This window comes from Rhea pennata, chromosome 8 (genome assembly GCF_028389875.1).
Source record: "Rhea pennata isolate bPtePen1 chromosome 8, bPtePen1.pri, whole genome shotgun sequence".
NCBI classification, from domain to species: domain Eukaryota; kingdom Metazoa; phylum Chordata; class Aves; order Rheiformes; family Rheidae; genus Rhea; species Rhea pennata.
In genome coordinates, this window is record NC_084670.1 from 15,519,295 (window position 1) to 15,541,431 (window position 22,137).

At 36.0% G+C, this 22,137-nt stretch overlaps 1 protein-coding gene across 9 annotated transcripts in view; it reads left to right on the top strand.

The window, feature by feature from the left end:
* ADGRL2 (adhesion G protein-coupled receptor L2) overlaps positions 1-22,137 on the top strand; it is a 379,725-nt gene that overhangs the window by 337,142 nt on the left and 20,446 nt on the right. For 7 of the 9 annotated variants that reach the window (XM_062581959.1, XM_062581960.1, XM_062581962.1 and 4 more), the window contains 11 exons: positions 5,677-5,973; positions 6,505-6,608; positions 7,424-7,609; positions 8,640-8,678; positions 11,561-11,744; positions 13,862-13,984; positions 14,238-14,443; positions 15,525-15,698; positions 16,694-16,903; positions 17,970-18,190; positions 19,493-19,559. In XM_062581959.1, the coding sequence (XP_062437943.1) occupies positions 5,677-5,973; positions 6,505-6,608; positions 7,424-7,609; positions 8,640-8,678; positions 11,561-11,744; positions 13,862-13,984; positions 14,238-14,443; positions 15,525-15,698; positions 16,694-16,903; positions 17,970-18,190; positions 19,493-19,559 (1,811 nt within the window). The remainder of the gene's footprint in view (positions 1-5,676; positions 5,974-6,504; positions 6,609-7,423; positions 7,610-8,639; positions 8,679-11,560; positions 11,745-13,861; positions 13,985-14,237; positions 14,444-15,524; positions 15,699-16,693; positions 16,904-17,969; positions 18,191-19,492; positions 19,560-22,137) is intronic. The other 2 variants (XM_062581961.1, XM_062581958.1) reach the window with 1 other exon arrangement.

Below are 22,137 nucleotides of genomic sequence, written 5' to 3' on the forward strand. Positions count from 1 at the left end.
TCTCTTCTGCCTAAGCGAACTGCCTGTAGTTAAATACATACTAAAGGAAAAGTTATTTAATATGACTGTCCTGAAGATGTAATACTGTAAAATCATACAAAGATTCTATACAGTTTCTAACTCTGTTTTTTATTTGTATTATATTCTCAGATCCTCTTTGTTTCAAAGTAAAATCTATGTAAATTGAAGATCAGTCCTTTCATTGTTGTGCAGTATAAGGTTCTGTATATGAAGTGCACATTTTGATTTCTTTTTTGTCTCGTGGAGTTAGATCAAATTCTCTGCTTATACGTATATTTGATGAAGGGTATTTGGGGGTTTCTTTTGTTCTGATCTTTCAGGTCAACACAGATTTCTTAACCGTCTACTGAAAGACAGAGGTGTTAGGATAACATTTTTTATGTCTGCTAGCACGAGAATCTTCTTTTTTACTGTCTTCTGCGATGGTGCTTTAATATCCAGTATTTAATGATGTCGCAAGGTCAGTGCCTCCAAATTGGAAGTCCTGGCCTTTTCTGTTCGAACGGTTAACTTGGGGCCCTGGTGGAAAGCTCAGCAGTCTGTGTTCCTTCTGTTGCCGTGGGAGCAATAATGACACGTAGACACTTGCTGATTTTTTTTTACCCATCTGTCTGTCTTGGCTGTCAGTGCTTGACTACGCCGTAACTTCTTACTATCGAGCGATTCAAAAAGAAGTCGTCTTCCTTCATAGAAAGCCTTCTGTGTCACCTTGGAGTCACCCTCCTGAACGCAAACCTTTGCATTGCTCCCAAGGCCAAAATACTGGATTCATTTGTAACTCCAAACCTGCCTTTTTTCCCTCTCTTTTATTTTTTCCAGTTTTAAATAAGCCTATTGATATATTACTCTAACAAACCTAATACTGACCTTGTGTTTGCTGCAAACCTAAGCTATCTCCCCATATTGCAGCGCTGCATGTTACAGGCTCCTCATGTCCTTACATTCTTAATCTTCAGAAAAATGCTTCAGATTTCTACAACTAAGGATATTGCAGCCAAGCTACTCTTTTACCTTAGAAATTGAGTTTACCAGCTCTTTCTGCCCTCAAGAACATTGCCCCTTGACTTCATTCTTCATCTGTTGTTTTTTCTTCTCTGTTCTCAGGGAAATTATAGACTGTAGATCTGTAAATGGTATTCTGAGATATGGCTGACAAATACTGCTCGAATATTACAGAACAGCACCTTTTATAAGGTTAAGTGAGAAAATTATATGTAAAATTATAAACATTAAATTAAAAATAAAATAGAATGTATTGGGTCCTGAAAATAACAGCTATTAAAATTCAAAACATTTTTTTTTTAAATATTCTTGGTAAGTTCAATGGATATGTTCCCTTCCATTATTTCTAAAGGAGGTATTCAGAAGACCAAAAGAATCCTAGTTGGCAAAAGGTCTTTTTAAAGGAATTTTAAATGAAAAGACTCAGGAAGAATGAAGGGAATTTTCTCTCTAAAAAGTGAATGAGTTATTACATTGTAAGGTTTCCTTGGTAACAAAAAAGAAGATAAACCCTTTTGTTTTGTTTTAGTGCGTTAGGGAAAGATTTCATCTATACTTATCCCAATTTGTGCTAACTGAGCAAAGCTGTTCAGACTGGAATTCAGTCTCCCCTTTTGTACCATGATACCCATCATTAAATTTTATTGGATCACTGCAGGAAAATATGGATGTTGTGGGTATGGACAGAGCAAAACCTCTGAGAGTACCATCACCAGTGGCTTAAAATAGTAGAAAGCTGGTGCAGATAAATCTTTGCAGCTCCCAAGAATCTATGATGAAGTCATGCAGCAAATTGTTAAGTAAATCAGCTCTTTACTATTATTTTGAATCTGCTACACTGCAGATTGATTAAAGAGCGGCTGTACAAATAAAGACAGCATAATGGGGACCAGATAGTACATTTCTTAATCATAGCTATTTTGCTAATTTTATAGCGTATTTATTATCATTTACAGGTATAAATTTAGAAATGGCTGTGTAAACGTTTTGCTTTCAACTAAATGGGATTTGGCAGGGTCAATAGAATGCTGGCCAGTGTAATAGCTGGAAACTGCAGGTAATTAAGAAAGTCTTAGTGGCTTCCCCCTTATGCACTGAAGCATAAAAACAGTTAGGCACATAGCAGGAGTCAGCAGAAGACAGGGAGATCCTGACTGCTATAGGTCTCTGATCCCCGTTGCTTTGCGTGCCAGCTCAGTGTGTGACACGTTTTGAGAAGGAAAGCGGGCGTCTGTATTTTCAGATGTTCAAATACATTTAAATGTCTGACCTATAAAAACATACGTTTAACTGAAAAATCAATGCAGCCAATTTCTAAAATCATCTAGAGATGAAATGGATGAAAAGGGAGATGGAAATGGAACCATTAGAAATTCAGAAGTGATGCATCATCTAGGCATTTCAATAAGATTTTAGTATCTAATGTCAGATTTTTTCTTAAGTATTTAATGCCTACTTAGGGTTGAAACCTGTTGGCAATCAATACCAAATAGCTTCAAAATTAATGCCTTCTCTAAATCTACTCTTTTCTGTCAGTTGGGGAAACAAAGTTACTATTCCCTGCTGTCCTAGGCAATTGTGTTATGTTTTTTTATAGACATCACACTGTTAAACAGGTGTTAGTTTTACTCCAGTGGCATCTCCGTTTTTGGAAACAGATAGTACGTATAACTATTTAAATCAGCTGTTAGGTAATGCATGAAACAAATGTAAATTAGTTATCCTCTACTTCTGTCTTTGAATTTTCTTCCTATTATTCTTATTTTTTATTTTACAAAGACTGTCTGCAGCTGACAATGAAACACACCTACTTTTAAAAAAAACGAAGAAGAAAAAAAAAAAAAGAAGGAAGTAGAGGTTTTGTTTTTCTCCTTGGCATGTCAAGCCTAATCAAAAAGTCCAAAATAGAATCTCACACTGTAAAACCTGCTTTTTTTGAATTGGACAAAAATTACAAATCTTCAGCCTTTTACAGTCTCATCCATGCTGCTTGGGGTGATAATGTTAATAACCCAAAAACGGAGATTTTTCCTCTTCTTAGTTGCAGTTTATTAATAGTCACTGCCATTATCTTATATCTGTAAAGCACTGTGAAAGACGGTGCATAGGAGCCTGCAGATGCCATCACCCAGGGCCTCCAGACCGAGAAACATCAGGTGGTGGCAGCTATCATGTGTCTGCTTAAAGCTCAGGACAATGACCTTCCAGATTAAGTTCTCCAATAGGTCAACAAAAACAAAATGGTCTGCCTTCTAAATGCTAGATGTATTCCTAAAGCAATGGGTTCAGTTGGGTCTTGTTTTTCAACTTCCTCCCTTCTAAGACTTCCCGCTCTGCCTGAAGTTTCATGGTGCATTCTTAAATATATGGAGTACTCCATTTTTTAAATGTAAATCAAGAGGAAATCTCTTAGAAATGTTCTGTATTCGTTTTAGTTTTGTGACAGAGGTGGTTTAAAGTCTTTTTTCCTAAAAAGTCTTCTTAAATAAGTTTCAGAAGTATATATTACTGCTAAGCTACGTGGGTCATATTTACATCATAGGTGATATGCTTTAGAATTCGTTTTAATGGCTAGCATTAAAGACTACCATAATGACAGCAGAATATCTTAGCTCAGGGTTCAGCACAAAATATGTCCTGAAAATCATCACCTCACTGTTAAAGCTCTGTCACTTGGTGCGAGTTCCTACAGGGCTACTTCACTCCTGAGGCAAAGACAGCCTAAGTGCTGTAGGGCTGAGTACTGTTAGCGATATTGCTAAAGCTAATTTTAGTGATTAAAATGTATTAACCAGCACTACGTTAGGGGTTGATGGGAATAACTGGTTTTTGCCTGCCTCGTTCCCCTTCCTCTGGCAGCTCCTTCTTGCCCAGGACCCGGCTGAGCAGCAGTCGCCTGATGCGGCTGCAAGCAACTGGGATGCTTTGGACAAACGTGAGTTGGGAAAGTGCTAGCAAGCCAGATGTGTTGTAATCAAAAGGAAATTACAGCAGTTGCCGAAGATGTTGGGCAAGCGCTTGCAGCACACACAAAGGTTTGAACAGGTTTTTGCAGTAGCTGGCTGCACAAGAGGTTCGTCACAATTACACGGGCCCTTTTCAAACAAACAAGAATTAGACTGGGCAGAAGACACTCTCTGAAGAAGTTTCTCCTCTGTGAGCAAGAAGAGGTTAAAAAGAATGTCTTTGCATGTGCTCTTTAGAAATAGATTCTGATGTTCAAAAACTCCACTCTAAATTCGTACAGAAACAACAACATAAATTAATGAAACTCATAAGAAGTTGTTATAACTGGGATATAATTAAAAGAGGATTTTGAAATAATAGTTGTTTATTTTCCAGACTACTAAAAGTTAATCTTATTCAAAACACAAACCTAAAAAACATCCGCTGGATGAAAGCTAGGCACCTCTTCTTTTGTTTTTGTTTGTGGTTTAATTTAAGAACATACATTGTTCAGTAAGTCAGAGTTCAAGGGCCACAGAGAACAAAAAACCAAACTTTACTTTATGCACTAAAGTTAATCCTAAAATTAGCTTCATTTATTTCTATATCAGGAAGGATATAAAAAGCAGATTTGATATGAGCTTGTTTATTCCTCAGTACAAGGATCTGTGCTTTTATGCATATAAAACACTGTGAATGCTAATGAAGATTTGGAAATAATTAATGATAACTATTTCAATTGCATTACTCATTTGCATTGTTTCAGCTCAATATGTATAATATGTATATTGTTGCTCAATATACATTTCAAGGTGATGAACGGAAATTACAGAGTATTATCTCCACTAGTATTAACAAATGCACCCCAAAATTAAATAGCTCTGGGGGAATCTGACCAGTTCCAACAGTTCTCCTCCGTTGGTCAGTGAAAAGACCCATGATGAGTCTCAATGAGAAAAGATGGGGCCTAAACCAAGCCTAGTGTTTAATCAAAAATTAAACTATGTACTTGCCGTTGGCATGAATGAGTTGTATCTTCATACCTGCTTTTTCAAAAAGGGATATTAAAGCCTCAACTATTCCAGCACTAAACCAGCATGTACCTGCTATGTCTTTCTTCTGTTTGGAGCTAATCAGGCATGCTACGAGTCTGTCAAGCAGAATGACTACCGGGTAGGAAGATGTTACAGTAATTATTTTCCTGGAAGGTGTGTAGTGGGTGACTTGAAGTTTGGGGGTCTGCTTTTTAAAATGGTCTAGTTAGTTACAGCCCACTACTTCTGCTGTTAAAGCTGAACTGTATTGCTTATGGCACGCTGATTCAAATGAGTCTGTCTGTTGAGTTATTCCTTCTCCAGAAATGATTACGAAATCTTTAATTGCTTTATGTTTGTTATGTACTGATAACTCACTAGTATTGCCTTTCAGCCTTCAGAAATGTAACTATCAATTTTTATTACGGAAAAACTATTCAGAGAACATGTTGAAACAGCATACTGGTGTGAGCTGGGATTAAAAAAAGAAATTGAAACTCATTCAATTTTATATCTTAAGCATCCAGTATAGCAATAAGAAAAGAGTGATATTGTGATAAATCAAAGGAGACACAGGAGAATCCTTTAAAACTACATAAATAACATTTAAAAAAATTTTTTTGATAATTCTGAAATCACTTACTTTATTATTACTCTAATTTTCTCTGTGCAGTGCCTACCACAGCAGTGACAATAACTTCTTCAGCAGAGCTATACAAAACCACAGTGTCCACCACTAGCACTACATCACAGAAAGGTCCCATAAGCACAACATTAGCCGGAGGAACGAAAGAAGGAAGCAGAGGACCCAAGCCACCACCACCAGTTTCCACAACCAAAATTCCTCCTGTGACAAGTTTTTTCCCTTTGCCAGAGAGATTCTGTGAACCGTCTGAGGCTAGAGGGATTAGCTGGCCTCAGACACAAAGAGGAATGATGGTTGAACGCCCTTGCCCCAAAGGAACACGAGGTATTGTCTTTAAAAATATATCCTGATTCAGAAAGCAATGTGCAGCTCTCTCATGGTGATATTTTTTAATCTGAAGCTGTCTTTCCTACTAATTTTTTTGTTACTTGGAGAATGCAGTATCTACAGGCAGTGGTCAAGTTGTAGTCTGTAAAAGGCATTTGAGCATGGGTGCAGAATTGCCTTGCACATGCTCTTTGAGAATCCAGGTCAAATTTTAGGTCTTTGCTTGAGGATGGTTGTGAAATATGCTTACAGCTGCCCTTCTCATTATGAACTCCCCTCTGGATGAGCTCCAGGAAAAATCAAGAGCTTTTTGTTTGTTTGCAGAAAATGCCTGGTACTTTTCAGTGACTTTTTGTATTGCTGTTTGTAATTACATTATTTTCTTAAAGTTTTTGTTAATTATTGTCAGCTACTCCCATTAGTGGTATTCAGCATTGAGCATGTTTTAAGAGTATGTTCTAGCTGATTTCCTAAATGCATGCAGAAAAATTGTTTCAGTTTCACTGTAGGTTTCTACATCTGTTGTAGGAACTGCCTCGTATCTGTGCGTGATTTTAACTGGAACGTGGAACCCCAAAGGCCCTGATCTCAGCAACTGCACCTCGCACTGGGTGAACCAGTTGGCGCAGAAGGTTGGTTGGAACCTTTTAATACAACTGATTAAGGATTTTTAACTCTGAGCATCAATAATTCAGTTTGTTTGTTGAAACCATCGTTACTACTCTGTGCTCATTTAGAATAGGAGGAGTTACTCGGGCTTGGTGCGTAAAGCCTTTATCAAAAGTTCAGCTCACATGTGCTCTGAGTTCTTGTGCCTTATCTACTTATGGAATTTCATTGCTGTTTAAAGTAAAATAGCTTGCCTTGTCTTCAGAAAACAAAAGCTATATTTGCTTAATGAATCAAACATTATAAATCACACAGCAAGATGTGTGGTATACGAGCACTTTTTAGTTAGGGAAAATTATACTGTAGTAAGTATATTTTTATATGAGTGCATTAGTAACAGTATGATTAGAGCACAGAGCCATTTTCTCTGTTTTCCCTCCCTACTGAGATTTACTAAGTTTATGAAAACTGGATAATTTGTTGTCAGTACCAAGCTACTTGACTTTCAAATGCTTCAAGCACTGGTATGAACAAATACGTTTCATAGTGTCTGATAATGGCAGTAAAATAAAAGTGAGGATGAAACAGAAGATCTAGCCCAAAAGTCCCAGTCTGATTTCTGGTTTTGATAGCTGTTAAGAACTGCTTTTGTGTGTCACGGATCTAAGAACCTTTAATCTTCTGAGATAAAGAGAACATTATTGGTCTCAATTAGTTGCAGATTTGAATGTATGTGCAAATGGTTATTTCACCACAACAAAGGTATACGGGGAATTGGAATTAGGAGCCGCAAGCAGAACAAGGGATCCTGCTGAGATAATATAAATTGTCATTTCAGATCAGAAGTGGAGAAAATGCTGCTAGTCTGGCCAATGAACTGGCTAAACACACCAAAGGACCAGTGTTTGCCGGGGATGTCAGCTCGTCAGTGAGGCTGATGGAGCAGCTCGTGGACATTCTTGATGCTCAGCTGCAGGAACTGAGGCCCAGTGAGAAAGACTCTGCAGGAAGGAGTTATAACAAGGTATGCACCTCCATTCAGTACCTCCTGCTGGGATAACCATTGCCCTTGGGTTTTTTTCCTTTCAGAAATAGTACTGCCAAATCCATACTTTGCTCCTGCGTGCTTATAATTCTGGAATAAACATGTGAGAGAAAACAGTAGTAAATACAGAGAAGAATGTTTAAATTCCTTTCTGTAGGTGATGTGCGATAATTCATCATAGCTGACTCATCCTAAAAACAGAATAGCTGTGTGTCCCTTATCAAAATACAAAGTACATTATAACTAGTGTGAGGAAAACGGGCAGTAGCTCTCAGAAATTCCATAACAAATCAGTATTTTTGTCCTTTTTTTTGTCCAGTGAGCATTTTAATGATCAGCCTAAATATATAATAAAATCAGTGGGATTCTGCATAGGTGCAAGATTTTGTTTTGATCTGACTTCCTGCAGAATAATAGCACTTTCTTAGCCTTTTGAAGACACAATATTAGTTATTATTGATATATTAAAAATATACCCCATGTTTGGAATAAGGAAATCTTATTTTAGAGAAAACTTATGTCTTAGTGTTTTAGATGCAAATCACATAAATACTGTCATTCCTGTTTTTTTCAGAAGTGCTTTACTTCATGATCTCTTCCTTGCCTCAGTTTAGTCAACAGGCTATGAATGAAACGTTTTTCAGGCTTCTTTAGAGAGATCCTGCTTCTCCTTCAATATTTTGACAATAATTTTATTTAAAATCCCTAGCTACCCTTAAAAGAGTTTTCCCAGAGACAGGTGAGGTGCTCACACAGGATTTTTCTCCTTCAGCCTTTTCACAGAAATCCCACTGTTTGGGCAAATATATCTAGGTGTCTGTATTAAGGTTTGGAAGAAAAGTTTCCTGTATAATGATTTTTTATAGTCATCACTGGACAGAAACTATATTAATGTCCAGACTCTTTATAGTTCAGATTTGGGATTTGAAACACCAGACTAATTTTGGGGTATTTCTGAAGCTTTCCAGAATGTGTCTAACTTCTGATTTTCTTTTTTCTTACTAAAAAGCTCCAAAAACGAGAGAAGACATGCAGGGCTTACCTTAAGGTATCTCTCCTGTGCTGTCACCCTGCTTTCTCCCTGCTTCAGCAACCTGCCACGCTTTATCATCTTGCTGCATGATCCTATGTATTTCAGTCTTTGATAAATGTGTATTGTGCCCCATATCAACTGTACAAATGTTGGCTTTGCACAGGTATAAAACTCTCAGAAAAGAAAAAGATCAAAGTTTATACCTCTTTTACCTCAACTTACTCAAAAGTATAAGAACAGAAATGGTTATTATCTGAATTGGAAGTAACATTCCTTGCCTTATGATATGGCTTTGGATAGAGGAAAAAAAACTGGCAACTGGTCAGAAATTACTTTACCTTGGTAGTTTTTTATATCAAAGACTGGTTAGACTGAACTGACTTGCATGAAAAATTTATATAGTCTGCATTGTTCCTTGTGCATTTTTATATCTAGTAAAATCATTCTTTCTTACAGTTTTTAGGGTTTTTTTGTTTTTTGTTTTATTTTTTTAACAATGGCCAGATTCAGCAATTTCAGGGTAAAATGTAAAGAAACACATTTTTCCAACTTCGCTAGCAAAATATATGCCACTAACCAGGCTATATGTTGCCTGATTTTCAATTTCTTTCATCTCCTGCAGGATGATTGTCCGTAGTTGTCAGCTCCTCCTCCGTGATACAATGTCAATAATGCCACCCCAGTCCTCTTAACAAGAGAGAAAAAGACTTAAAATAGATCAAGTCTGAGGCTCTTCAAAATTTTACTGCATGTGCTTTCAAAGTTTCTTTTAAAATACTGGGTTTTACTTGTACCCTCTGAGATTAAATGCAAGAATGATTTTAAAAAGAACTTTGAAATACTTTGCAACATAATAAAATAATGCAGAGTTACTGAACAGACAGCTCTCTGTGTAGTGCTTCTCTCTTTCATCCTGCAGCCTAGAAAATGGATGGGAGATGACCACATACAGCAAAAAATTGACAAAAAGAAACAAAAATTAGGAGAGAAATTCACTTCACAAATAATGATTTTAGTAGGTTTTTATTAGAAAACATTATTTTTGACTCTAAAGGGTAATCCAGGAGCTATTGTTGGAGTAAACTGAATTTTCATACTTTAATTTTCAATAATAAATAGTACTGTACAAAGAACAGGAATTGAGTTTCTTAGATTTCAGGTGTTGCAGGGGCAGTGTGGTCTTTCTACCTTCCCTGTTTCTTTCGTCTTAGAGGAGAGAATGTCTCAGAAGTGTCATTGCCTAGCTGATCATTCTGAAAAATCCAGAGTTAGATTATTCCATAATAAATAAAAAGCATTTCATATTAATTAGTGCATACCATTGGCACTATACAGAGATACACAAAAGAATTTGGCACAACCTTCCTGTCAGGCCACTGTGATTTTCTGTAGATCTCGAACAGGCTTCCCTGCTCAGATAAGACTAATAAACCTCTCAAAATTACAAGTCAAAAGCTGGCTTACACTATGCAAATGAAGCAAGTTCCCACTTTGTGACAGAGGATTCATTTGTACCTCAGATTAGAGGCTCCAATCTGTATTTCTTGGTGACTAATGAATCTGGCCTCTGCAGACCAATTTCTGTTCCACTCTAGTTAATGGCTGCAGCAGTATCAGTGTGAGCATTTTGACTATTCTGTCTCCCATTAGAGGAAGAAAAAAGGCTTTAATGCCACTTCGAAGTATCTTCCACCTGCCAGGAAGGTCGTGGTGGCTCACAATGCAGACAGAAAGAGGATATTAAAATGGATTAGGCTAATTAATCTTGCTCTGACAATAGGCTCGACCAACTTTTTCTACCCATTTATTTGCGCAATACAGTATTCCAGACCAACATATTTTTGTTTGTACAGCGTGTTCTGTTTCCATTCCCAAGGCTTTTAAATTGATCAAACAAATTATATATATGCTTAATGACACATTATGACTAGGTAGATGGGACAGAGTAAACATGGTGTTTCAGCAATGCATGGCATACTCAATGCACAGCTACATTATGCATTAATGTAAGAGCTTGCCTTCAATTGATTAACTGATTACTGTGATTGATTGGATTATTTTGTAAAAATAATGTAATGATGTCTCTGAAATTCTTTTTTCCTCCTTATTTACTGTTACTTTATATGCAGCTTAATGAACCTTAAAACACGATGATAGAGTTGTTGCAAGGCAGACTTTTTTAAATGGCAGCTTTACTCAGTTTTGCAGTTTTGCCTTCACAGTTAGCAGGGACAGTCAGTGGACATCTTGTTTGCTCTATTGATTTTCTTTTTTAACTGACCTTCGTGCAGGAATGGGAGTTAGTAATCTTTTTAAATATCTGTGAACAGGTACAGGAACAGAAGGGGGAGTGAAAGTGGCCCAGGCTAATTTATATCCACTGAGTCAGCTTCATTTCATGCCTCCTGTAATAAAGAAGGCAGTTTGTCATAGACGAGTAGTTTATGGTGCTCTAGCTGCATGAGTTGTCTTAAGTTTCCCGAACAGTATTATTGTCATTTTAGCTGAAACTACAGAATGCCATTTTTGGCATTAGTATTTTTAAATAGAAGTTATAAATTTTGACATTAAGATGAAAGCTTCGGGCAAAACTTCAGCATTTATTTTTAAAATTTTAAGCACATTAATGAGACTGTCTTTATATCTGACATGAGACGAGTCAAATATTCATGTTTACTACTTAGGGACAACACAGTGCTAGTGGCTGTGCTTCTGTTAATGCTAATTCAGCAAGGGGATGGAAAATATTTTTATGTTGGCAATAATTTTCTAGTGCCATTAAATCACAGTAAATCATTCTGACAGTTAAGTATTATAATTGTCACCAGATAATGTTGGAAATTTTCCCCAGCTGCCTGGGGCAGTCAGACCTAATGATAGTTTTCTAATGAATGCAGGCAATTGTTGATACAGTGGACAACCTGCTCAGGCCTGAAGCTCTAGAGTCCTGGAAAGATATGAATTCTTCTGAACAAGCCCATGCAGCAACCATGTTACTTGATACTTTAGAAGAAGGGGCTTTTGTCTTGGCTGATAATCTCTTAGAACCAACAAGAGTCTCAATGCCCACAGAAAATATTGGTAAGTGCATTTCTTTTCAAGCATAATTTCAAGTACTCTGCATTGCGTTACGCAAGAACAACAAAAATATTCTCAGTAGCCACGTACTCTTTGAAAGCTAAGCTATGCAGAGTTTGCTAGAAAACTATACCTGCCCATGTAGGAAGTGCTTATAAGCTGGGGAGAAGTGCTTTTCATGTATAGTTCTACAAAATTAGTGTTCTTCTTTAGTATTATTAATACACTGTAAAATGTAAAGTAGTTGATGTTGCAAAGTTGATTTACCACTGAAAAATCATTAGCAAAACATACGGCTACGAAGAGTGCTTAAATGGCAGAGTATGGATTTTTTTGAGGTAACTGCTTTCTGTAGAGCAGCAAAAATGCTTTCCTATTATATATAATCTATTCCTAATGAATTTAAATTACTTTTTGCATTGCACTTTGCTGGTTAAGTATTTTAGGCACTCAGAACATCAACCAAATGTTTATATTAAACATGACTGCCTTCAGGTAAAAATGTGTTCAGTGGACTACATCTCCCATAATGCAGGATAGTTATGCTCCAGAGACTGCAGAATAGCTGAAGATAGTTGGAGAATAATTTAAAATTTAAGTGATGACAGAGAAATGAGGGAGTTCTGTATTAGAGATGTGCAAATACTGGAAGATGGGCTATGTTATGGCAAAAATCATTGCTATGCATAAAATTAAAATTCCTTCATCTTATTACAGCAATGAATGAAGTCTCAGTGAGGTACAAGAAAGCTGAAAGTCTGCTAATTTGAAGGGGTACCAAGATAGAGGCTTGGAATAGACTGTAGAAATTAGACTTTAAATTCGTGTTTCGATGTCTGCGTATTTGTAACTGTAGAAGATGATTCTGCTTAGCTTTTGTTTGAGGAGGAAGATCCTGGGAAAGGGTCAGGAAGAGTGTTACAATCTGTTATTGAAGTAACTGCACCAGTTGTTTCTGAAGGAATGTGGGTAGAATTGCAGAAAATCCTCTGGGAGTCTGGGCTGGAATTAACCATTAGTTTTTCTTCTCACTTTTAAAGGCCTTAAATAATGTACTTACCTTGGTAAGTAAGTTCTTTACTTAGAAAAGCAAAGAGCCTTTCCCCAACTGTCATATATTTTATTTTTAAGGCAGTTTCACCTTTAATGCAGACCGTATAGTTAGACATTTCAGTTGGGATGTAAATAAGCGGTTCCGCTGAATTCAGCAGACTGTTGGACCACCGCTGCTTACCACAAGCTGTCTCTTCATGAGACCAGTAGTGCAGTACTGGTCTCATGCAAAACTGAATAGGCCTGCGCTAAATTCCAAACACACAGCCACATAGGGGTTTTAGAGGATCAGAAATCATTCACGAACTCCATACCTTTTGTAGGTCTGTGTACGCAATTTAACATCACATACAGACTTGATAAGAAATTGACTGTCCTGACCTATGTCATTTTCCAGATCCAAAAGAATCCGGCCTTCAGTGATAATCCTGTGAAATCTCCTTTATATACCGTGTGGTATAAAATTAGAACTTAAGTAAGGATGAGTTGCATCTGAGATTTTACTTTAAAATACTTTTTTTAGCAAAGAAATTGTCTTACTATAGACCTTTATATAGAATTAGAAAAAAAATTACGATCTTCTTTAGATATGAGTACTGATTTCACTAAATACGCTGCTTGAGTGTATTCACCTATTCATTTGCTGACTGTTTCAAAACCTTATTATATCTAAATCAATACTCAGAGATCTGGATCTGCTAGCAGTGGATATTGTACAGGTTTATGGAGCTTCAAAATAAACATTTCTCTGCAACACTTGCATTTGTGGTATTTTTAAGAAGGGTTTTTTGAGCACACATTAAGAAAGGTTTGATGTCATGTTTTCACTATTATAGAGCTGTCATTTCAGTAGTGTGCACTAGATTTAATTAAAATTTAAAAAACTAAGCCTGTGTAGTTGAAATATGCCAGTGCAGATCTGTCTTGTGGAGGCAAATAAGGACAGCAGTGTGAGGAAATTAAAGAAAGAGCAGGAGGAAAATACCATCTCTGGGCATATTGCAGTCTGGCCAAAGACCTTTTCTGCTTCCTTCTTTTAATACTTGTTTTTTCTCTGGCCTGCCTAGTTCTGGATGTTGCAGTGCTCATTACTGAGGGCCAGGTGCAGGACTTGAAGTTTCCTCAGGGCGGTAAAGGCGGCAATTCGATTCAGCTCTCTGCAAGCACTGTGAAGCAGAACAGCAGGAATGGTGAGTCTTGGGCATGTGCATTAAATTTTGTAAAACCTGCATTATCTCCCCTAGTTCAAAAATGAAAACAAAACAAGACTGTTTAGTGAGTTTTCTTAAAGGTAGCGCAGATCTGGGCATTTTTCTTTAAATCCGTAGCCTGAAAATGCCCTTCTGTTTGCCGATACTTTGTTTTCCATTCATTAGATTGCAGATTGGGCTCTCCAATGAATACGAATTTTATGGTGTGATAATGGGAGCTTTTCTTTTGTAGGATTAGCAAAACTGGTTTTCATCATTTACAAAAGTTTGGGACGTTTTCTCAGTACGGAAAATGCAACCATAAAGCTGGGCAGCGACTTTGCTGGGCGGAATAGTACCATTGCAGTGAACTCCCACGTCATTGCAGCCTCCATCAACAAGGAGTCGAGCCGGGTGTACCTGACAGATCCTGTGCATTTCACTCTGGAACACATTGATGTGAGTTACGCTCATGAATTAATGGGAAGGTCATAAAATCAGCACAACAAAAAAGCAATGCAGAAAAATAACCTTTTTTCCATTTCAATTTTAAAAGTTGGACTAGGTCAAAGACACAGATTTAGTTAAGTCTGTGAACATAAAATTAAATGAGCCTAGTTCAGTGATTATTAGAACTTAAGTGTATTCTTAATGAAAGCTAATGCAGTAATCAACATGAAAATGTAAATGACTAATTTATTTCTAACTGAAAATTAACTCTAACCTTGGTAGCAGGATAGAAAATATCAACCATTAAGATTCTTGTTTGTTTGAGGTAGGAAGTTTAAATGACACTTGAACTTTTTACATTGATTTCAGACAGGTTCTGGAAACTATACAAATTGTTTAAATACATTTATTCAGTGAAAAACAGAGTATCTTTGTCGTGTTTATGCTTCAAATTTGTATATATCTTCTTCATGATAATTTATTTTACTTATTTCTTTGCTCTTTAAATTGGTCCTTTCTGTTTCATGTTTCACATGGGAAAACTAAATGAGCAGTATAGGCATGAAGAAAAGATGATTGGATTTTCCACCCATTTTCCATGGTTTTTTAAATCTGTTTAGATGTTTTTTTCATCAAAATAGATAGACATTGAGGATTTAACTTCTTTCTGATCTCTATTCGCATGACATTGGCCTGACCAAAGGTGAGAATCATAGGGAAGAGAACATATTTTTAAATACTCAGTTGTAGGAGAAATCTCTTCAGAATAAATTCACAGCCCTAATTTTGCAGAAAGCAAAAATGGCTATAATGTACCATCAGTGCATAAAATTGTAAGATGGAAATTGTAATTGTTTAAAAATGGGTCTACAGTAGTTGAGACTGCACTTTAGAGTGTTTCGGACTATAAAGTCCCTTTTAAACTAGATGCCTTCCATGTATAACATAGTCCACAATTTTGCTGATGAAAAACTTTATTGTCCGAAACATGCAAAGTTTAATCTAAATTAGCCTTTCCACGTATTAAACAATTGTTATTGCCATTTTAGTATGTAAAATCCTCGTTTTATTTTATCCTTTTATTTCCCAGCCTGACAATTACTTCAATGCAAATTGTTCCTTCTGGAACTACTCAGAGAGGACTATGATGGGATATTGGTCAACTCAAGGCTGCAAACTGGTTGACACAAACAGAACTCATACAACCTGTGCTTGCAGTCACCTAACCAACTTTGCAATTCTTATGGCTCATCGGGAAATTGTGGTAAGTAGTAATGTTTCTAGCCATGAGCAGGAAACAAACCTTTTAAGATTTAACTTTAAATTTTTAGAAAAATCCAAAACTTCTGATTTTTCTCCAGTATTTTTAACTTCTACCCACTATTTCCAAAATAACTGTCCATTAAAGATGGTCAAAAAAAGGATAAGAGATTTCTTGAAGTCATATTGTAAAGTTACTGACCAGCCTTATAAAAATTTTATGGACTTACAGGTGGAGACTATCTGTAGGGGCAGCTGTGCAGCCTATTCTCTGGAAGCGTAAGTGCCAGCTCTTCTTACAATAGGAAGGTCGAAGAGCTACCTTACTGGGTTTTTGAGTGCCTGTTTGTACTCTAAAATTTTGTTGTCTAGCTAAAGTACTTACCAGATGTCAAGAGGCCCAGAGTGTGCACTGTTCGCAAGGTTATAAGGCTTTTCATAAACCTATTGTATTCTGAAAGGTCGTTAAAAAAACAACTGAGATGACAAGAGTGAGTTTGCTGCAAGTGAAGCAAGGACCCGTCTTAGAACTGGAATTCTAGGTATAAAATATGCTGCATTTTGTCCTAATTGATGTGTCCATTGTTAATCTTAGCCATCTTTTCCAATGTGGAGTTGCAGGCCTGTACGAAAGAACATGTACTCTTAGAAGAAGGCCCAGGGAAAGCTCTCCACTTGCATTAGAGACTAGTGGTGCTTTCAAAATGTTTTATCTCTCTACTTGTTCTTGTCCAACAAGTTTTCAGTCAGTCATAGGAAAAGTCAAAATGCTATCTGATTGGCAAAAATAGTCACCTTTTGCATTTCAACCTGCTGTTCTTCTACTTAACCTAATTTTGCTCTTCTGAGAAGCTGACTTGAGGCTGATAAATTGCAGAGTACGTTTTCCCCATCTCATATAATAGCAAGTAACTTTTCTGGATGCTACCTGTGAAAATAGATTTTCGTTTATACTCATAAAGAGTCATATTAATTTTCCCCATTCTTGATTATTTCTAGTACAAAGATGGAGTACACGAATTGCTCCTCACTGTCATCACCTGGGTGGGAATTGTCATCTCTCTTGTTTGCCTGGCCATCTGCATCTTCACATTCTGTTTTTTCCGTGGCCTACAAAGTGATCGTAATACTATTCACAAGAACCTTTGTATCAACTTATTCATTGCTGAGTTCATTTTCCTAATAGGCATCGATAAGACAGAGTACAAGGTAAGTCTTCTGTGTGTGTACTGATCTTGTTCTCTGAACTGACTGTTTGAAATAAATGAATTAAAACATGACAAACTGCCAAGTTTTCAGTGTTCTGACACAGCAAGGCTGAAATAAAATGAGAAAGTATCTCATGATATTTAGCGCCATGAGAAAATAGGAGAGACACGCTCATAAATAGTATTTACAGTCATCAAAAATATTACTGTGGCCTAATTTCCCAGTAACGCTAGTGTTTCTTTTTCAACTGAGAAACATCAACTATTAATGAAGCAGGTGGTTTAAACTTCTGAAAGAGGAGCTGAAATTAAGTGTTGACATACTAGAAAGATACACTATATATATATATATATATATATATATTCTCTCTGTATAGTCATGTATGTCTATTGCCATTCTTTTTATATGTATATACACACATACATGCGCACACAAATGTACACACAGAGCCTTATTTGTATATTTACCCATTTTTTACACTGCACATTCACATACTTTTTTAGCAGTGTTGTTGAAATTAATTGTGTCATTCAGAAGTTATTGACTTGAAATTTAATAATTTGGTACAGCTTCATCTAGTACTCAGCCAAAGAGGAGAAAATATGTATTGGCTTCTGGTATGACATTATAAACTTCCAAAATAAAGAATTTGATATTACAGCAGAAAAAATTTTCGCTGACTGTTTGATAATTTTAAAGAAGCAGTATTACATTATGCATCTAAAACCAACGATTCAGATTATCTAAACTGTAAGTCTTATACCGTATCAGTTTCAAAATTAAAAGATTACTTGTAAAATTGAATAATCTACTCTAAAAATAAAGGTATAAATAAGTTTCCATATTTTTACCTGTGCCTGTTAGCTGAATATATTTTCTGCAGCTCCTGTCAAAACATTAGTACTTGCAAATATTCAGTACCTATTTTAAGATAGTGAAAATGTTCCTGGACTTGTGAAAGATTATCAGAAAGAAATACATGCTGTTCTATTGTATGCTGTTTAATTTGAGATACAATGATGTGAAGATTTTGTGCTTTATATTTTCCTCGTATGTTTCCTTGCAGATTGCATGTCCGATATTTGCAGGCCTCTTGCACTTCTTCTTCCTGGCAGCTTTTGCCTGGATGTGTCTAGAAGGAGTGCAGCTTTACCTTATGTTAGTAGAAGTTTTTGAAAGTGAATATTCTAGGAAGAAATACTATTATGTTGCTGGCTACCTCTTCCCTGCTACAGTAGTTGGTGTCTCAGCAGCTATTGACTATAAGAGCTATGGAACAGAGAAAGCGTAAGTAATTGCAAGTGACCTGAGTGTTTTTCAAGTGAATAATTTTTTAAAGCCTGTTAGCTGTCAGAGGGTCCCTGACAGACTAAAATACCATCTGAAAGCTTTATTGGTAAGAGAATAGTGATGCTGTGCACAAATTACAATCAAGTCTTTTGTGATTCTGTAGGTTCAGAGGATTGGTACTCTAGAGAGACCAGTTCTAAATTATGGTCTTTCTTTTAACACAAAAGATTGACCTGAAACAAATTGAAAAAGTAAATAACTTTTTTAGCCTCAAATGGATATTAAGTAAAAATTCTTCTCAACTTAAAGTATCAGACAGGCTTAACTACGCAGTTTTAAGCTAATGCTTCATTAGATCTCTTTGTTCAGCTGGCCCTCTAGCTAACTCTTATCCTGAGTTATGACAGTACAATATTCTAACCCATATGTTTCACTTTGATAATATTTTATGAGGCGAGTAGAGCAGGGTTAAAATTAGCCCCTGTCTTTTATTTATAAAAATACAGATATGTATATAGAAAGTGACATAAGGTAGGCAGAGGACATTTCTGAGAATTCAAGTTGCTGGAAGCATGAATTTGCCTTCCAGTATTGTTTGCTTTGTCCTCTGATGAAATTAGTTACAGAATGGGAAGATACTGTTGACTACAAGAAAGCAGCTTGATTTTGCTACTGATGAAAGACAAATAAAAGTGATTCATCAGGGAACTGGGGTGTACGAAAAATGAATCACTAAGTGAAATCAGCCCTAATAAGTTTACGCATCATTTGGTCCAGTTGGGGAATTTTATTTAAACCATATTGTTTTTCTGCAAAACATTGCATCTGAACATTTTCTGTACTGTGTTCCTCAGGGATAAGCACTTTGCATATGATATAAAGTTAAAAGCAGATTCTGAAGATTGCCTGGAAAACCTATGAAAAATAATATATTTATTGATTTTAGGTTCATTAGTCCATGGCAATAGCTGTGACTGAGCCTTTTAATGAAAGGGGAAAGAGCTTGTTTTGTTTTTATTTCCTTTTTTTATTTATTTTTATTTTGTTTTTATTTTTATTTCCGTTAGCTATTCCTAATGATGCATTTTCAAGATTCATAGTGTTACTAAACAGGACTTAGTGGAAGAGTTGCAGGCTAGGAAAAACTGTCCATGATTAAGTCGTACTGTGTGCTGTTTATCATGGTTTACTAAAGAAATATTGGTTTTGGAAGCATTTTTGCACTTTCCATTTATTGGACTAAGGAGCTAATGCAGTTATTCACCTTTCATTCTCTTTTTTCCTTTTTTTTTTCATTAGTTGCTGGCTCCATGTAGATAACTATTTTATCTGGAGTTTCATTGGGCCTGTTACCTTTATTATTCTGGTAAGGACTTCATTTTTTTTCCTTTCATTCTAGGTTGTCTTACAGCAGAGTTAAAAAGATTAAATCGTTATTTGCAGGACATTTCATGAAAATGCTTATATACAATCTGTAGTGTGAGCAATGATCATAAAAATGTTTAGAAATCTCAAAAGTGTACTGACTCAATGATTGATTGTTAAAGCTGTGGTGGTGCTTCAGCGTAGTCATTTTTTTCCTAATGCTTTGAACTCTGAAGGTCATATTGACATGTGTAGTCATATGAAAAATCAATAAAGTACTAAACACAGGTTTTTTTTAAAGGAGCCACTATTGCACACATTTAACTGCTAATTATCTAACATATTGGAACTTCTCAAAAGAATGTTTAAAGGCATTCAATAATTAAGTAAATTTTATATTTCAGTGTTCTTATGCAGTATTTGTACGTGTATTTGCATATGCACATTTTTCCATGACTAATTCTATATGTATTTATGCTACTTGTATGTTAGACATACAAGTTCATTTGTTCTAGCATAAATAATAGAGTATTGTGCAATCAGTAAATAGCTTAGACACGTTCTTCCAATCTGTTGAGTAAATTTGTTGTGAACATACGCACCCATATGTACACCCAAAAGTCTGTGCCGCATTGTCCGTTTGAGATTGAATGTTGTATTCATACATTTTATGTTGTATTATCCATTTTCCTGGCATTGGTGCAGTCAGTCCAGGGAAAAAACACATCCCTGTTAATTCGGACTGATAATACTGACACCCTACAACAAAGTAATTTGCAAGGAAACTGAATGCAAAGTGTGCTTTTTGGTTCAACTTAGCTTTCTCTGCTACTTCAAGATCTTTAGAGCCTGTCTGTGATTAAGAAGTATTGGAGAAGGCTCATGCTAGGGACATAACTGGATACACAGAGATCTTTTTTCTAACTTCTGATAATTTGGAAGGATGCGTTTGTTTTCATGGTTTTGAAAGTTTAAGTAACTACCCGAAACCTTGCCTTTACACAACAGTATGGTTATGAAAAGTGACAGAAGTTAAGCTTAATCCTCTTTCTCCAAATTCAGGAATTGTATTTTGTCATTATTATTTTTTCAGCCTTAAGAGCAACTGTCAGGCGTAATTTTAAAATTTCTGACTTTTATAGATGTACATGCCAGACTTGCTATTTAAATGCATCTTTTGTACCTTATAACTTACATCAGTTCTCCGTATAAAAATAAACTGATACTATACAATTTTGGAAATTTCTGTAAAAGAAGTATGCGACCAATCTTTCATAGGTAATTTATTCCCTTCTGGCATCTTCAGATATTGAAATAAGCTTATCTGTGTGTTTATTTAAAATAAGTTTATCAGCGTTAATTTTACTCTGTTTATATGAAGAACTGTTTTTAAACCTTAAGTAGTTACTTAAGAAAAAACAGTTGTACAGTGTAGCAATTGTTTTGGTTTATAGGCATGTTTTCAAAGAAATAGGTTTAGGTGTTTATGTGTGTATCTATTGAATTAGAAAGACTATAGTCTTTGTAAGATACATGTCTAGACCACCAGAGTTTATCCTAAATTATTCTAAATATATTTACAATTAATTCAAGTCTAAGATCAGTCAATCAAAAGATATACTATTTTCAATATGATAGGTGATATTTTTCAGCACATAAAGCTGTTTCTTGCAGTTGTAATTTTTACTGGAAAATTGTTCCAAGTTTGAGGTCACAGTAGTTGCGTTACTCACCTCAAGTCTGCTTGTGTGGTGAGAATTTTGCTTTTTGTGTCTAGCTTTTTATTTTATTGTTACTGCGATTATTTTGCTAAGTCACCTCTATTTCTCTCTCTTACTTTAAAATAACATTTAATACAGGAAGCTTTGAGCATTGCTGATGGCTTTTTCACTTCCTCACAACCAGGTCAGAGTGAGAGTAGAGGTGAAGGACATTTAATCATATTGACCATGTACAGACATAGTTCACTGTTATTTACTGGCCATGACATTATTATCCTCCAGCAAATCATTTAGGCTGAGAGGCGAAAGGCCTATGGGAGCAGTATTCCCAACTTCAAAAATATGAAACAGCAGGTAGCAATCACAGCACAGTTCCTGGGAGTAATTCTTCTCTAGCAATTGCTTTGCCCTCTAATCGTCCCAACTGAGAAAGCAGAAGAGAGAGTGCAGGAAGAAGTGCGAGAAGTGTAATGACTGAAAAATAATATGTCGTGTGCAGTGTAACCGGAGGAGAGCCATGTTTGTAGTGCAGCATCCTTCGCATCAGTAGCATATAAGAATTTCACGTTAGTAAACCTTTTAACATCTTAATCAAATCATTTTTCTGCTTCTCATTTTGACTGCACTGTTAAAAAATATGCAAACTCTTTTTCAACAATATTACTTACTACTTTAATTTACAAATTTTTTTCTGAGTTTATAGCTGTCTGCACTCATGTCTGTGTACAGTCTTGCACAAGATGAGGGTGGGAGGTGAGGAGGGGAAGGCATGAAGGAAGACTGTCTTCTGAGGAACCTTCAACTTCACTATTTCTATAGCCTGTCATGCCTTTGGGCACCAGGGTTATTATATCTATG